The sequence below is a fragment of the Onychomys torridus genome, chromosome 1 (assembly GCF_903995425.1).
Source record: "Onychomys torridus chromosome 1, mOncTor1.1, whole genome shotgun sequence".
In the NCBI taxonomy this organism is placed as follows: domain Eukaryota; kingdom Metazoa; phylum Chordata; class Mammalia; order Rodentia; family Cricetidae; genus Onychomys; species Onychomys torridus.
In genome coordinates this window covers 39,461,089-39,478,727 of record NC_050443.1, presented here as the reverse complement: position 1 = coordinate 39,478,727, position 17,639 = coordinate 39,461,089, and the positions used below count along the sequence as shown (strand labels likewise).

Below are 17,639 nucleotides of genomic sequence, written 5' to 3'. Positions count from 1 at the left end.
TAAGCAGTTAATGCTTGCTGGTTCAGTGGTATGTAACTATCGGGACACCATCCCATGTTCCTGCAAGTAACCCCAGTTAAACTCATGAGTTCGCGAACTGGCTTCTTTGGTTTGCCATTAGTGCACGAACGGGGGTGAATAGACATTTGTTTCTCTCCCCTGGAAAAGCTCACGTAGCATCCAGAAATAGACGCTACTTGAGGGATCTATTTCAAAGCCACATATGAAAAAAAAAAGGAAACTGAGCAGGGTCTGCTCCACAGCTCCGACTGACTTGAAGTCACCGCCAGCCAGTCTTCGTCTACTTCCTCGGCGCTGGGGTTACAAGTCTGCACCACTTTCAATTCTTGTTCTTGTTTGGATTTTTGGTTGTTATTTGTTTTGTTTTGATTGCATAGTGTTGGGGATGGCCTCACACATGCTGGCAAACACTCCAGTGCTGAGCTATAAGCTCAGCCCCCTGAATGTGCAAAAGACATGTCCAACTGCCAATCAATCCATGAAAAGATGCTCAACAGCATTAGTCAGAGGACAGCGTAAATGCAAACCCGCTGAGACGAGGCTGTGCTCTGGTCTAAGTTACTTCACAATGTTAGAAACTGGTTTTTCAGGCTGGGCCTTACCCTCATAAACTTCATTTTACAAGCAGCATTGGACGCTACTCTGAGTGCAAACTCAGTAACAGGTTGACTCAGGCTCTTGGTAGGCACAGAAGTCTGTACAGCCCTGCCTACAAGGAACACACAAATAAATAACTGATTCCTAAAAGTAAAAAGGATGTCATCCCATAAACTTATCAAAGTAAATGAAAATCATTTTAATACGTGGGTAGATCAAAATCATACAGAAAAAGCAGGTCTGAGAACTTATCTAATCACACCAGACCAAGGAAAGAGTTTAATTACCTCACTTAGATCCCATAAAGAGATAAACATGGATACAAAACTACACCATAGGAACAGCCCACCTAGACTGTCACCTGACCACGTCTGTGTGTCAAGAGATGGACAGAAAGCCCAGCTTTCCCTGGGCTTCAGCTCAGCGTGGTCCCCACGGTTGACACAGCCTATTCATCCACCCATCCATTTATCTGGCCATCTGGAACTGCAACCTCTTCATCAATCTGGACCTTCCTGCCTTCTGCTGCTACATCCTCCTTGGTCCTGAACCTTGCTTTAACAGCTTGACTCAACCCTGAGGCTCAGCTCAAACCTGTAACCCAGCAGCATAAGAGCCTGCAGCAGAGCTCACACAGGGTTCAGCCTCCAACCCCAAAAAGAGACCCTTTGCATTTCTATCAGCCTTAGGCTTGCCTCCAACTAGGCTTCCTTTCTTAAAATTACTTGAACTCGCTGGGCAGTGGTGGCACATGCCTTTAATTCCAGCACTCGGGAGACAGAGCCAGGTGGATCTCTGTGAGTTTGAGGCCAGGCTGGTCTACAGAGCAAGATCCAGGACAGGCACCAAAACTACAGAGAGAAACCCTGTTTTGAAAAAAATTCAAAAAATAAAATTACTTGACCTCTGCTGCAGCCTCTTTGACCTTTGTAGCCATTCTGTAACCTATGTGTACACATATAAGAATCTCCTTTTGCCTCAGCTATCAAGACATTGGAACTTCACAGAAAACCGCTTTCAATAAAATCAACAATTTATGAATGTATCATTAGTCAATAAATTCTAATATTGAATAAAGACACAAACATGTTGATTTATGCCCCTGACAGCACACTCATGGCAAAACCACAACCAGAAATCACTTCAGATTCACTACAACAGTCAGGATCAAAAATAAAAAGATGGGTGTGGTGGTGATCCCAACACTCAAAAGACTGAGGGTTCCATAGCTACCCTCAGGGCTATGTGTGGGACTCAAACACCTTCAAAATAATCCGCCAAACAGATATTAATCAAAGGTGATGAGCATGCAGAGAAATCAGAACCTTTATATACACCACTGTCAGGAATGTAAAACGGCACTATCTGTGAGCTCCTCAGTGTAGGTCCCTGGAGCAATTGTCATGACTCACAATTCCACGCTTAAGTCTCTCTTTTGTTTTTTTTGTTTTTGTTTTTGTTTTTTTTGGAGTGAGGATCGAACCCAGGGCTTGCTAGGCAAACGCTCTACCACTGAGCTAAATCCCCAACCCTTAAGTCTCTTCTCTGAGAGGAATGAAAACTTTTTTTACACAAAAACTCATACATACACTTTTCTAGAGCACTCTTAAAACCCAAACATCAACCGATGATAAAAGAAAGCGTGGCATGCCTATCTGACAGAATATGACTTCGTTACAGAATAAAGAATTGATGCACACTACACTAGAGAAAACCACGGGCAACAGTATGTGAAAAAAGCATCTGTAAGAGACCATAATATGTTGTCCGATTCACTGATATGAAATGCCCAAATCTGCAAATCCACAGAGACCCAAATTAGATTGTCGGAGAAAGGAGGGACTACTGATGGGCATGGAATTTCTCTGGGATGCTAAGAATGGTAGAAACGGACTTCGGGACGACTGCACAGCTCATCAGCTGTACGAGCATCTTTCAGCTGTGGAACGTCAATAATTGAATTGTACCGTAAGTGGAGTTATCTCCACAAACCTCTTCCTAACTCAACTGTAGGCCCACGATTCCCAGACAACACCTACTAAGGGTCTAGGAGTTAAACAGATCCCTGAGAGGCCGATAAAGGTACCACAGGCAGGTAACAAAGGTGACAAAACCTGCTTTGTCCCCACCTTCCTAACTTGAGACAAGACAGGCAGGGAGACAAAGGTCTGACAGGCTTTCTCCTCCAGGTACCAGACCAAGTCCAAGGCTAGACCAGAACACATCTACCCAAAGTTGTGGGTCTATCAGCTTCCCTTCCTTTGTTTAAACTGACCAACCCTAAACAGGGGAAGAAGATTCCCCCAATCCAGCACACCAAGAACCCTTAAAATCTGTACCCCTTGAAGTGAAACCAACTCCAGAGTCCCTCCTCTGCTTTGCAGGGAATCTTTCCATGTGCCTTGCTGTAGTGTGTGTGTGTGTGTGTGTGTGTGTGTGTGTGTGTGTGTGTGTGTGTGTCCATCTTTAATAAGTGTTTTCCATTGGCTGATTATGTCTGAGATTTCCCCTGATGCTGTCTGTGTTTGATTTTTTTTCCCCCCAACTTTTACTGCTTTAACTGACAGAGAAAGTGAACCCAATCCAGACCCGTCGAGGATTCCCTGTGCTGACCTGGAGGCCTTGGGACTGACTTCCCTTCTAAACATGACAAGGCCTGCAGGTCAGAAACCTCTCCTTTCCCTGAACAGTCTCCCTCTCCATCCAGTTCCACTGCTTCACCTTCTCCTTAGTTTTCCTTTAGGAATCCCTACCATGGTTTCTTTTTCCTTGTCTTGTTTTTCACCCTCGTCTGCCCGTGCCCCTTTCCCCTCCCTCCCTCTGACCCACCCCCCTTTGCACAGGGCTGACACTCACCAGTCACATACGGGCTAAGCAAGTGTTCTACCAGCCCCAGCCCCACCAATGCTTTCCTGACACGAGACTCCATGTTATACAGCTTAGCAGACACAGACAAGGCTAAGCTGCACTTACACATCAATTATGAGGGTTTTGTTTGTTTGTTTCTAAGTATTTAGGTTTGGGTTTGAGGATCTTCCCCTATTTAGGTTTGGTCCATTTAAAGAAATGAATTTGAAAAATTTGGCATTTTTAAAAGCAACACTCGAGTGCCGGCATGGCTCTGGGTGCAGCCTGGATGGTGTAGTAGGTGGGTACCTCACTGTTGCTGTAGCGTGCCAGCTCAGAGATGAAACGCATGTGGTCTTCACGGATCTGGATCATCTGCTCACAGATGTTGTACTGCGGGCTGCTGCTTGAGGATGTGCAGGTCCACCTGGGCATGGAGAGAAAGCCCTGAATGACCGGAACCGCCAGCACAGAGCCTAGGTATAGCATTAACTGCAGCTCGGGAAGACACTGTTTGTGGTGCTAGGAACATTTACTGAAATTTACATTCTTTTAAAAGGAATTGTTTAAAAAAACAAAATAAGGAATATGTGACAGACACCACCTGAGGCCTGGAAGACCTGAAGGATGTATGTACTACATAGCTTTCACTAGGAGAGGTCTGCTGGCCCCCTGAGGGAGAAACGTAACGTCTACATCACAGCTAAGTGGTAAATGCAGGTTGGTTATGGGTATGAGCACTCAACAAATCAATGGGCTATGTAGAATGTATAATAAGGATGACTGTGTGCATATAGTAGGTTGTAATGGTAAGCTACAAAACCTTCATAGTTGAAATTACTCTGCATAAAGACAGAGTTCTTCAGGATCTGTGGGCCATAGTGTCTCTGCCACAGCTGTTACAGTCATCTTTTTTTAAAAACTGTTTCCATTAAACAGCATTTAAGACCAGTTTCAGCTCTAGGGACCTTACAAAAATAGGCCTAGATTGGTTAACCCTCAGGTGACAATTTTGTAAGCTCTGCTAATATACATGCATATCCCTGTTCTTCTCTTGGGTTAGCTGACACCTATGCTAATATACATACATACATATCCCTGCTCCTCTCCAGGGTTGGCTGACAGACACCTCTGTTAATATACATACATATCCCTGCTCCTCTCCAGGGCTGGCTGACAGACACCTCTGTTAATATACATACATATCCCTGCTCCTCTCCAGGGTTGGCTGACAGACACCTCTGTTAATATACATGCATATCTCTGCTCCTCTCCAGGGTTGGCTGACAGACACCTCTGCTAATATACATGCATATCCCTGTTCCTCTCCAGGGCTGGCTGACAGACACCTCTGCTAATATACATACATATCCCTGTTCCTCTCCAGGGTTGGCTGACAGACACCTCTGTTAATATACATGCATATCACTGCTCCTCTCCAGGGTTGGCTGACAGACACCTCTGTTAATATACATGCATATCACTGCTCCTCTCCAGGGTTGGCTGACAGACACCTCTGTTAATATACATGCATATCCCTGTTCCTTTCCAGGGTTGGCTGACAGACACCTCTGTTAATATACATGCATATCCCTGTTCCTTTCCAGGGTTGGCTGACAGACACCTCTGTTAATATACATGCATATCCCTGTTCCTTTCCAGGGCTGGCTGACACCTATGCTAATATACATGCATATCCCTGTTCCTCTCCAGGGTTGGTTGACAGGCATGTTTCACCACACTACTGGGTGGAGGAAAACTATTTTCTTATTTCTATATTCTCAACCAACACTGTGTGTCAGGAATCTTTAGAACAATAAAAACACTGTAAGGCTGTGCTATCCAACATGCTAGTCACTGGCCAGTGAACGTTCAAAATGTGGTTTGCTTTACTACGGAAACTAAAGTGTTTAGTGCTTATATCAATGAATTTAAACACAAACAGCCACATTTGGGACACTGGTTTCCACATGTGTGAGAACGTCAAGGTATTACTTTTGATAAGGAAATGTACACTATGGAGGTGCCCAGAGGGCCAGCAAGAAGCTCTCGCAGGCAGCTGATGCTCTTCCTACCGGGACTTATTCTCCTCGTAGTGCGCGCTGGTCTTGATGTATCTTGCCAGTTCTATTTGCATGTCTCCAAAAAGTGGAACCACCTGCAGCTGCTGCAGTCACACAATGGAAAGAAAGACTATAACATTGTATATCCAGTCACCAAATGAATAACCACAAGGAAAATGACCAATGCTAACTATCAGCTTGGGTTAACTACAGCTGTAAATCATTCAGTATGTAAATATCTTCTTTGAAAAGAACAAAACACAATTTAGGAAACAACACAGAGAAGTATGTTTAAAGACTTAACCTCCCATGTTGCTACAACCACAGCTGCATTCCTATATACGAATAACAAACACTTAGAAGATGAGAATTCATAAGAAAACAGTTTAGAAAAACAGTTTAGAATAGATCCAGATACTCGTGAACAAAAGATGTGTTAAGACCTCAAAGCAAAAATCCTATCCTTAAAATTCTAGAGAAAACTCACAATGGATAGAACAATAGATCATGTTCATGTAGTAGATGGCACAAGTTTTTTTTTTTTTTTATTGTTTTTGTATGACTGATATGACTGTTCCACGGTATGGTTAAGAGGAAGCTTTTTTATTGCAGATATGAGAGAGAGAACAGCCAGAGGCATCTGGAAGAGTCAGCACAGAGAGAGAAGCAGACTGAACATGGCCAGCAGACAGGACCGAGAGGGGCTACCTGTGAGACGGGGGAGGATAGCAGGGGATAGAGACTAGAGAGAACACAGTACAAGGCAGGAGCAGAGCAGAGAGGAAGAGAGAGAGGGAGGAAGAGAGGGAGAACAAGAGAGAGAGCTTGAACATATCAAAAATAGGGGTGTTACAAGGAGAATGAGCAGTTGGGGGAAGACCAAGAGCCAGAGGGAGTTTACTGTAGGGAGGAGGTAAGAAGAGCTAGGATGCTAGCCTGGACTTTGACATGAGTAACAGGTACCTGTGATACAGGCTGGTGTGCTGATAGGCACCACAGATAGCCAACTGTCCCTTCTGCCTTTTGGAATTTGGGGAAATGGAGTTTCCTTTGGACCTGACAGTTTTCATTAAGTTTAATTCTTTGTCATTGTTGCTAGGGATCAAAATCCAGGATCATGTGTATGTTAAGCAAGCACTCCACTACCAAGCTACACTTCCAGCCCAGACCTACATTTATGGAACCCAAATCAATATTTCAATAGGAAGAATCTTTTGTTTGTAAACCAGAATACCAATTCTAAACTCTATCTTGAAAAGTGAATGCTGGCTAAGATTATCTTTAAGAAAAAAACTGGAAGAGATCCTCTTCTGGGTAAGCACACCTCGCAGAAAGCTGTAGCTCATAAGTCAGTGTGGAGGTCTGAATGAAAATGGCCCCATAGACGACTCATAGGGAATGGCATTATTGGAGATGTGGCCTTGTTGGAGAACTGTGTCACTGGGGGGTAGGCTCTGCAGCTTAAGCTAGGCCTAGTGGCTCATGTCTGCCTGCACACCGCCACGCTTCCCACCATGACAATAATGGACTAAACCTCTGAGATGTAAGCCATCCCTAATTAAATGTTTTCCTTTATAACAGTTGCTGTGGGGGCTGGAGAGGTGGCTCAGAGGTTAAGAGCAGCTCACAATATCTGTAACTCCAGTTCCAGGGGCTTTGATGCCTTCACACAGATCTACCTGCAGGCAAAGTACCAACGCATATAAAATACAAATAAAGAAATCATTAAAAAAATAAAATTAAAATGAAAGAGTTGCTGTGGTCTTGGTGTCTCTTCACAGCAAAAGAAACTCTAAAACAGAAAGGATGACCCTGCATCATGGAAGGAAGCCAGAATACAGGACAGAGACCCAGGGAAGACCCACACACTGATTTGTGCATTCCTTTCTGTTAATACTATTTCATGTTTAATGCTCTTTTCAGATCCCTTGTCTACCTACTCCCCTAAATGCAAAGGTCTTACCCCATGACCTCTATCCAAGCTTCATGCCAGTCAAATATCTACTGACTCAACTTCCTGTTTGTGGGGGTCATGGACTGTGGATTTTTAAAACAATAATAACTTGATTTATTATTTGATTAATTATATTACTTATATTAATCAATTTATTATTTAAATAATAAAATTATTACTGTTATTAGGAGAGAGAGAGCTACCCACTGCACAGCAGTCATGTGGAAGCCAAAGGAGAGCCCTCAGGCGTCAGTTCTCTTCCTCTACCTTGTTGCATCCTGGTCTCTTTCTGTTTCTCTTTGTCTTAGTAACTTCTCTCTTGCTGTGATAAAAACCCAATACCTGAGGTTTTGAGGAACCTTTCTCACTCAAATAACCACAGCGCGTTCTGCATACTCCAGGTGAACTGGCTTGTGGGCTTCTAGGTAATTCTATTTCCACCTTCCCATCTTGCTATAGGAGTGGTGGGATTACATACGCACACCACCACATCTGGCTTTTTATGTGGGTTTTGGGGACCAAACCCAGGTCACAGAGCTTATACAGAAGATGCTTTTTAACTTGCTAAGCCATCTCCCCAGCCCTGGATCGTGGATCTTACTTGAGCCCTCTGCATTAGTGTCCTCTTAGACCAGGGGTGGGTACCAATGCAGTTACTAAGCAGCTCAGTCAGTCCTCAGATTTCTCTCTCCACCCAGGCACATGGAGTTTCAAGCTTGGGTCTTAACCGATGCTGCTTGGATTATAAGAACCAAACTGCCTCATGGAAGCCTGCTGTCAATATTGATTACCTGGATTAGAAAGATTAGACATTCTTATGGAAAATCCGGGTTTAACATGCCAGGCAAGACATCTAGTTTTAGCCAAGTATTGACGAAAAAAAGGATGATATGACTCTCAGATTCCTCAAAGCTCCACAAACCTCAGAAGGAAGTATCAAGGGTCTCAGAGGGGCCAGAGAACCAACTAGAAGTGGCCAGAACAACCTGCTTAAGATGCTATTGTTTTAGGCCTTTTCTGGTTTACAAAGTGATTAATCAAACACTCTAAACCAGATGCAACCACACACCACTTAAAATAAGATAAAATTAAAGTAATGATCCAATGTCTTAACCAATTCTTGGTTGAATCTTAGGAATGGGCAATATCTCAAGCTTATTCATATCACATAATTAACTGGCAGCTGTCATTGAAAAAACTATTTAGAGATGTATGAATCATGTAACCAATTGTCCTAGATGCACTACTTTATTTAAAAAATAAGGGTTGGGAATTTAACTCAGTGGTAGAGCGCTGTTCGATCCTCAGCTTAATTAAAATAAATAAGGTTGATGGTGAGAAAAGGGAGTCCCTGTCCCTTTTATATATCATATACTTGTATAAAAACTTCAAAAGGAAATTAACTTTTAAAATGCTAATAGTTAATGCATAGCGTAAAAGAAAATCCATGTGTGTCAAATATACATTACACATCTACAGTTTTTTATTAGTGCTAGACTTCAAAACCATGGCCTCCTGTTACTGTGTGCAACCTCAAATTCCATCTCTGCACCAGTTCTTCTGAAATTAAACCAGTTATAATTATACGGAAAATTCAGAGCAACTGACTACTGAGCTGCACTGAAATTTCCTACTAAAAGGCATCTAGACAAGAATGAGAGAAGCAAGGGACTCATTTATCTGTATCCAGCTACTACAATGCCTGGCAGTAAGGAGACACTGGGCAAACGCACAGGAGCACTTTGAAGCTGAGCTAGACCATTGTCCTTCGTGTTTCTAGGTGTTACTTAACAACATATAGGCGTAAACCTTTTTATTTCTGGTTCTGGCAGATTACTTCATTCTACTAAAATAGTTCTAACACAAAATAATATAAAAATAAGCAAACCTTCTCCCCACCCCCCACCTCCCCAGGATCCCAGAGAGACACTTTTCACAAACAGAAAGTTGGGTACATGCAGCCAGATGCAAAAGAGAAGAAATCATATGATGCCATTTCTACAGTATTGAATGCAGGCAAAAACCAAGGTAAGGAGCAGAAAAGAGAAAGCAGCCACCTTTTCAGTCTCAAAACTCTCTCTATCTTCTTACATCCTGATATGTATCACAATCACTTACAGATTCACTTGGTAAAAATTCAATGCATACATCAATAAATACATTAATTATCAATGCTCAAAACTAAGCAAAAATCTTGGCCAAAAAACTTTTTTATATGCATCAATTCACATGTATATATATGTTTTCATATACAAACATAAATAAACATATACACACATCAAAACTCACCTTAAAGTATTTGTCTATTTTAGATAAATTGATTCTTTTCTTGGCATCTAGTTTGTAGATGTTACTGACACTCCCATCCATCAGGTACAGACCAAATCCCATGACCTGAAAAGCCACAAAATGGTGCAATATTACACGTGGACTATGAATTTACACAGATGCACACTGACAAGCTGGTGAACTTTGAAATCACAAATCCCTCTTCCTGTAATGGTGCTATGAAATAAAGAGCTATCCTTTTGAATAAAACCTTTTCCTTGAATATGTCATATCTTGTGGCTACTCCAGCTTTCTCCTTAGACACTCAAGCGCCAATGCCTGCTTAGCAGAGTACAGCACAGTACTAACTGTGGGCAACTGCACAAGAGAATTAGGAGACCGCTCCTCAATAATGTCATCAGGTCCATTCTTGGAGAAAAACTTCATGCACACTAAATCCAGGTGCTTGAAGCAGTCCCTAGAGTACCATGAACAAGGGTGGGCAAATGTACAATCAAGAATAAGTGTGTGTTAAGCTGTATATTTTTTTAAGGTTTTATTGTGATTTAATACCTGCTATTCCCAGTCTGGTGATTTGGATGCATTTTTTTTCTTCTTCACAGAAATCAGTTACAAAGGATAATTTGATTTCCAGGCTAACTACTAAGAGACAAGGTAGCATCGACTAGCGTAACCTAAGTAGCACTGCACTATCCAATATACAACCACGCACAACTACTAAACTTCACTTTGATTATGTAAAACACAAATTCAATCTGGCAACAGTCATGTGCACATCCCCAGTGTACCCTGGGAACATGACCAAGGGCTCCTGTGTCAGCACAGTCACAGTCATGACATTTCTACTGTCACAGACGTTCCCGTCACCTTGTGGTACTCTCTGACAAGGATGTGTCACAAGCTGGGACAACAGGCATGCTCAGCAGACAGTGCCTCAGACCAACTGTGCAGAGGTGGTGAACAGAGCAAAGGGAAAAGGCTGTGTGCATAGTCAAGAGACACGATCCACACACAGGACAGTTTCAGAATAAGAAAAGGCTGGCAAAGGACAAGACTAGGTACAGCCTTTTGTACAGCTGCACTTTATCCCTGAGAAAGGCTGTCATCCCTTAACACACACACACACACACACACACACACACACACACGTACTTTGAGTAGCATGTGTTTTTCACTGGGCGTCAAGTACATTCTGTTTTCATAGTAGTCCACACACAGATTCACGATGTCTGCCAACAGTTCTTCATAGCCAGAAATGACCTCAAGCTGCTGCTGCAGAGACTGAAACATAAGAGGAAGACGTAAGCTACTGCCCGCTCCAGCCTCACCAGCAACACAGGCCGTCAACGGGGTGTGGAGAACATGGGCTTACTTGTGTGATCTTGTTGTGGTTGGCCAGGAACATGGACAAATTCTGTGACTCCTGAATGGACTGTGGATCTGCCATCTTACGTAAAAACTGAGCAGCCCTAGAAAGAAAAGTCAATTCTGAAACATAGCTACAAATTGATTTAAAGGACGGGGAGTCTTGGTGGGGGAGGGGGTGGAGAGAGAATCAGGATTCCTCTCCTCTCCTTGAAGTTATTTACACAAATGTGTGTTGCAGATGCTAGTTATGGTTTCAGCCTCTTGCAGCATCTCTGACCTTGACTTTAGGGCGGTGGTTTTCTTTCTTTCTTTCTTTCTTTTTTTTTTTTTTGAGCTGAGGATCGAACCCAGGGCCTTGTGCTTGCTAGGCAAATGCTCTACCACTAAGCTAAATCCCCAACCCTGGGCGGTGGTTTTCAATCACAACCTGTGGGTTGTGACCCCTTTGGGGGTCAAAAAACCCTTTCACAGGGGTGGCATTTCAGATATCCTGTATATCAGATATTTACATTATGATTCTTAACAGTAGCAAAATTGCCGTTATGAAACAGCAGTGAAAATAATGTCATGGCTGGGGGTCACCACAGCATGAGGAACTGTACTAAGGGTCATCAGCATTAAGAAGGTTGAGAATTACTGCTCTAGGGAAACCATCTGACAACTTAGATGCAGTTTATACAGCTCCAAAGAGCTTCTGTGTTCTACTGCCCATGGCCAATGGACTTCATCAACAGGTGTCTATACTCGGGTCTCTCCTAAACACAGGTAAATGCCCACCTTTATTTATGGGTCAAAGGACCCCTACTCCCCCTGTCAGACTCTTGTCTCTGCATATTCTGACTCCAAAAGCCCTGAAATGCACTGTTAAGGATCTTCCAAAAATCCTCTCTGGGCCACCACAATTTCCAAGGAGTGCCTCTCCTCATTTATGCTGTCTCAGTCCACTAGCACCGGACCTCCCAGAGTCCTAGATCTGCCACCTAATCAGCTGCACAATGGGAGGCAAACAAAAGGGCTTGAACAGTAAGGTCCTTGAAGGCACATGTTGAGTCTATGTAGAGAAGAGTGAGGAACCTTTACACGTAATAGAAACTGCCATGGGATCTATCTATGCAGCCCAGAATCTTAAACATTCAAGTTTCCACAAGGAAGCATCATACCCACACTAAATTCACTTCCTTTCTTCCTCATGAACAGCCTGAAATGACAGTTTTTCAGGCTGTGGCCATGTAACCAAGAGGTAGGCCATGAGATATGATGTAAGACTGTCAGGAACTTGAACATTTACTGCTAAAAAAAAAGTACAGCTTTAAATTCTTCCCTCCCTGTCGGCCAAATGGAAATGATGGGCAGATCTCAAGCAGCCACACGGCACTATGAGCAACATGTGATGACTGCAGAACTCCCTAATTAGAATATAAACAATTAAAAAATTAATAAAATATTCTGAGTCGGGCAGTGGTGGTGCACACCTTTAATCTCAGCACTTAGGAGGCAGAGCCAGGCAGATCTCTGTGAGTTCGAGGCCAGCCTGGTCTACAAAGGGAGTTCCAGGACAGCCAGAGCTACACACAGAGAAACCCTGTCTTGAAAAACAAAACAAAACTTAAAAAAAATTGAAAACTTGTATACAGTTAGATCATATCCCTGATGGGGTAACTCTATCTTTTCAATGTGTTCACCTTCTTGATCCAACAGATGCTAGAGTAGAAGACATGGTACCACGGAAGGAAGGGATTAAGGACACCGTTTTTCAATTTCAGTCAAGTGTGTGGATTATTTTTGCATTTTACTTAGAATATGAACCAAAAACTACCATCTGGGCACAAAAGAAAAGAGTGTCAATGAGAGAGACAGAGACAAGACAGACAGAATGACTATGAGAATAAAGGGTAGTGTGCTTGCTAATCTTATTGTCAACTTGACTACACTTCGAATCAAGTAAAACCCAAGCAGCTGGGTATGCTTACGAAGGATTTTCTTGATTGATCATTTGCTGTGGGAAGACCCAGCCTAAACCTGGATCATGAGGTCAGAAGACCTACCCTACACCTGGAATTGAGGTATGTCATTATAGCAACAAAACCTGATTAATACATCCCACTGGCCTCTTCCTAGGCTGGTCTTCTGCCTTGAAAAGGAAAGTTACTATAGGAAAGAGCTGTCTAGAGGACGTGAAATGCTTGATGTGACCCTCAGGTACCTCCCAATAGTGCATGGGCCAAGTTTGTACAAGGTCATGTCTGCAATGAAGTGCCAGGGTCACTCAACACACAAAGGACAAGCAAGGGTGATGACAATGTTGAGGACTGAAGCTCAGCATCTTTGGATGGAAAACCCACTTTCCCTAGAGGAAGATGTTCCCTGGGCCGACCACCTACAGTGAACAGAGATGCATGTGTGTATTTACCGTCTCAAGGTTACTAAGCACACAGATTTCCCCGTAACCATTTGAGGCTCAGCAGAAAGCCCCAAGATGTGTAAAACTACCAGAGACCCTTAAACTGTCAGCAACCCCTGCACCTCATTCTTGGTAGCCAGGACTCACCGTCCCAAGACTGATGGGTAGCTGCTATGCGCAGAAGCAATGATTTTAGCACACAGGAGATACGCACCTGCTACTCGCAAGGGTGAGACAGGACCTCGACTGAGCGCATGCTGCAGGCCTGAGCTCACCTCTTATACGCTGAGTGGTCATTCTTCACACTGCACTTCATGTTCTTCAGCTCGTCCAACACGGCAAACATGTTGATAAATTTGCCCAATGTGATCAAGTAGGCTTCAGACACAAAATCCTTTCTCCTCTCAGCATGACACAAGCGTCTCACTTCCCCACAGAAGCGCTCGATGGCATTTCTCTGAGCACAGAATCGGGAAGGCAGAAGGGCTCTCGTCAGCAGCTTATCGGATCTATGTTCAAGCTCCAAGGCCGGCCCCTCATTCGCTGTTTCTCACTGAGGCTCTAGGATCACCTTCCACTTCACATAGAGACCCTTGCCTGAGCAATTTCCATGCCTCTGCTCTGTAAAAACTATTATTTATTTCACAGTTTAGCAACTATGGCTCTTTCTAAAGTAAATGAATTTTGCTGGCTACTCCTGCAAAACTACTGCGGCAGGTACTGCTGGTCATCCACGTGACAGAACCTAGAACCGCCTAAAAGACGGGTTTTCACGCACGCCTGTAGGGGATTACCTTGATGACACTACCTGTGAGCAATGCCTTTCCCTGGCTGGGATCCTGGGCTGCAGACGTGGAGAAAGCAGCTAGGACATGGGATACATTCTTATCTCTGTGTCATAATTATGGCAGTGGCATGATTAAGTGGTTACAAAGCTCCTACTGTCTCCAGTTCCCTTCTATGATGGACTGAACCCCTGAACTGTGAGCTAAAATAAAACCCCTTCTCCTTTAAGTTGTTTCCCAGGGTACGTTGTTATAGCAACAGAAACCAACTACAGGCCCCCGAGCAAAATGCTCCAATAAAGCATCTATAATACTGACTCTGGCTGTCAGGGGAAAAGCAGAGGGGATTTTCTTTCTGGTAAGATTTTAGATTAAAACTCAAGGAAAGATACAGTTAAAAAACTGTTTAGACATTTCCAAATAGCCACTTTAAAGAGCCAGCAAGTCTCTTCCATGCGGCCGTTTTGTTTGTTTGTTTGTTTTCCTAACTGAAGGGTCAAAGGAGGTCAAGCTCAGGGTAGGAAGTACCAGGAAGGCAAGAAAATGGTTAAACAACGAGACCTACAGTGCACTTGCAACTGATGAAAGCAAGCTTTCGTGCAGGATAAAAGTCATGCTAGAAGAACTGTCTGCTCAGAAGAACGGTGAAGCCTTAGTCGTCCTTCATCTCCTGTCCCTACCCTCTAGAATCAAACCCCTCCAATTATCTTAACGTCCTACCTGAAAGTACATAAAATTCATCAGTTTTGTGACCTCAGGCTCAAGGACTTCCACGGTTTTCTCATAAATTTCAACTCTGTTAGGCTGCTCATTGCATTTCACCTATGCATAAAGACACAAACACAGAGTTAAGGTTTGCAGCAGGCTGAAGGAGACAGGCACGCTCATCACTGCGTAAGGGGTACACAAGGGTGTGGCCGGTCTGGCGGGACCGGGACGGGAATGGCAGGAAGGGACAAGGCACCTGAGGGATGGCACGGGAGCAGCTCCTCCAGGTGTACAGCATGACTGCATACTCTTGGCCTTCCTCCAGCATCTCGTTCTGCAAAACCCACAGCACCAATCATGCGTAAGTAGGGGACAAACACAAACTGGGATGCAAACCACAGATGGTACCGCAAAGTGCCCTCCCGACCACTTCAAAGACTGTAGCCTGACGAGACACACATTGTACACTACAGATGAGCACAACAACAACCCCAACCATCCCTCCAACTTCGGTAGGCTGCAAAGGACTCTGGGGGACAACACAAGTCACTTCCGAGGAGAGCCACCACAGAGGTGCATCTTGGCCCCACCAAACCCTCCATAACTACCTGAAATGCATGGAGGGCATGAAGCCTGGGCAAGAGGACATAACAGCATCCTCAGTTTCTTTTCCAGGTTACACCAAGCTTCCTACTTTAGACAGGATCCAGAAGCAGAGCTGCTAGCCCAGGATATATAGGAGGAAAAGGCAGAATACTTCACACAACACTAAAAATTCAGAGACGGTATCCACGGGAAGAGGGCGACCATCATGTTTAAAACTGCTTTGGTGTTCCGTTCCATTCCTTCCTTATCATTTGCTTTGGTAAAAAATAGTAAAAACCCATAGGTGGTCTTTAAAATGTGACTGGAAGCCTGGTAATGTTTTAAGATGCATTAAAGGTACTACTGCCTTTCCCAGCCTGGTCTACAGAGTGAGTTCCAGGGCAGCCGGGACTACACAGAGAAACCCTGTCTCAAAAAACAAACCAAGACAGCCTTTCACCTTATAACTTCACTCCTACCAATGTTTAGAAAGATGTTCATCACAGCATTCTTTACTACACAGAAGGGAAACTGAGTAGTGTACAAAAATAGTTAATGTGGACATTTACAAAACGGGTTATACCGACATTCAAGGTACTTTCTCTGGCACACTTCACGATATGAAAATGTGCCCAAAATCATTAACATACATAATTACAATTACAGAATCCATTTAGAAAACACAAGTCCCCTATGAGTGTACACCCAACATACGTAAGTACAGGCATGGAGAAAGAAAGACCAACAACCAAGGGCGCCCTCGCAATGTTGGCAAAGACTTTCCCTGGGCCAGAGAGATCAAATGTCTTTAAAGAGTATGCACTGCTTTTATAATAAAAGCAAAGACTTTCTTAAAACTGTGACACATTTCCATCTCTTCTCTACCTAGTCTATCACGAAGCATGTAGTTTATCCACTGTTCAAATGTGACACCCGCTAGAAAGAAACAGAGAGACACAGACAACATTACCATGCTAGAGTGGACAGTCGCTTGTTCAATGTATCTTGCAATGCCAGTGACAAATGCATTTCTGTCTTCAAAGTTGGTGTTGAAGTTTGGCTGAAGGAGAGGGAAACGAAATAAGAACATCATGTTGAGGTCAGAGCAGCCGGCTGTGTCACATCTGCTCAAAGACCTACCTGGTAGAGCAGGGAGGATGGCGGAGGCTCAATGCAGGGTTGCTGGTCAGGCAGAGGTAGTTCCTCCAGGAGGTCCACATTGGACAGGGCATCCTCTAGCGTCACCTGGGCAGCCATCCTGCAACAGAACAAAGTACAAAGTCACCCATGAGGAAAGATACCGTCCGGAATATACAGCAGGCCTTCTGACATGGGTTACATGGCTTCCAGTTCCCTTCTCCTTCTTTCAAAGACACTGGAGATGACCAGAGCATGAAGGCATGGGGACAGCCAGTCCCTGAGAGGCCTTTCCTCCCTCCAGGCTTATGGGAAGGCTCTCCTGACCTCCAGAGTACCCTGGTGCAGAAAACACAGGTTACTATACTTGCCATCACTTCCTGTACCCTTTCTACATTGACGCTCCAGTCCTAGCTGGGGGTGCTTAGGGCCCCACAGAGCCCTGACGGTGCCAGCCCTTCACAGGGCTGGAAGAGGGCAGCATCTCCTGCATGGTTATTCCAAATAATATGTAAGAACAAGAAGTACTGCCCTGGGCCACCAGCAGGGTAGCTAGCTACACAGACAGGCTGGATCACAGGAACTGCTACTAGAGAAGTGGGTGGTATGTGCATGGTGAACTTGGGGGTGGGGGTGGCTGCTGGAGAGAAAAGTATAAACACCAAAGCTAGTACAGAGAGGTAGAGAAACGCAGGCCTATAACACAAAGCTTCTATGCTATGAAAGGCAGAGGCAGCGCACATGTACCCTGCCTCCCACTGAATGTGTTCTGACCCCAGCAGGATAGGTGGTGGGGCAGAAAGAGAGTCCACTCTCCTAGAGGGGAGATATGAAGACCTGGGGCTCTGTCCCCAGACGGAGCCACAGGACAGGGTGTGTTCTAA

General features: G+C 44.1%; 1 protein-coding gene across 1 annotated transcript in view; it reads right to left on the bottom strand.

Moving 5' to 3' along the window:
* Positions 1 to 17,639, bottom strand: part of Cyfip1 (cytoplasmic FMR1 interacting protein 1) — a 94,372-nt gene that overhangs the window by 44,281 nt on the left and 32,452 nt on the right. The window contains 10 exon segments of the mRNA XM_036183640.1: positions 3,775 to 3,892; positions 5,541 to 5,632; positions 9,772 to 9,876; positions 10,924 to 11,052; positions 11,144 to 11,240; positions 13,816 to 13,997; positions 15,046 to 15,147; positions 15,290 to 15,367; positions 16,589 to 16,678; positions 16,759 to 16,876. Coding sequence (XP_036039533.1) covers positions 3,775 to 3,892; positions 5,541 to 5,632; positions 9,772 to 9,876; positions 10,924 to 11,052; positions 11,144 to 11,240; positions 13,816 to 13,997; positions 15,046 to 15,147; positions 15,290 to 15,367; positions 16,589 to 16,678; positions 16,759 to 16,875 — 1,110 coding nt within the window. The 5' untranslated portion in view covers position 16,876.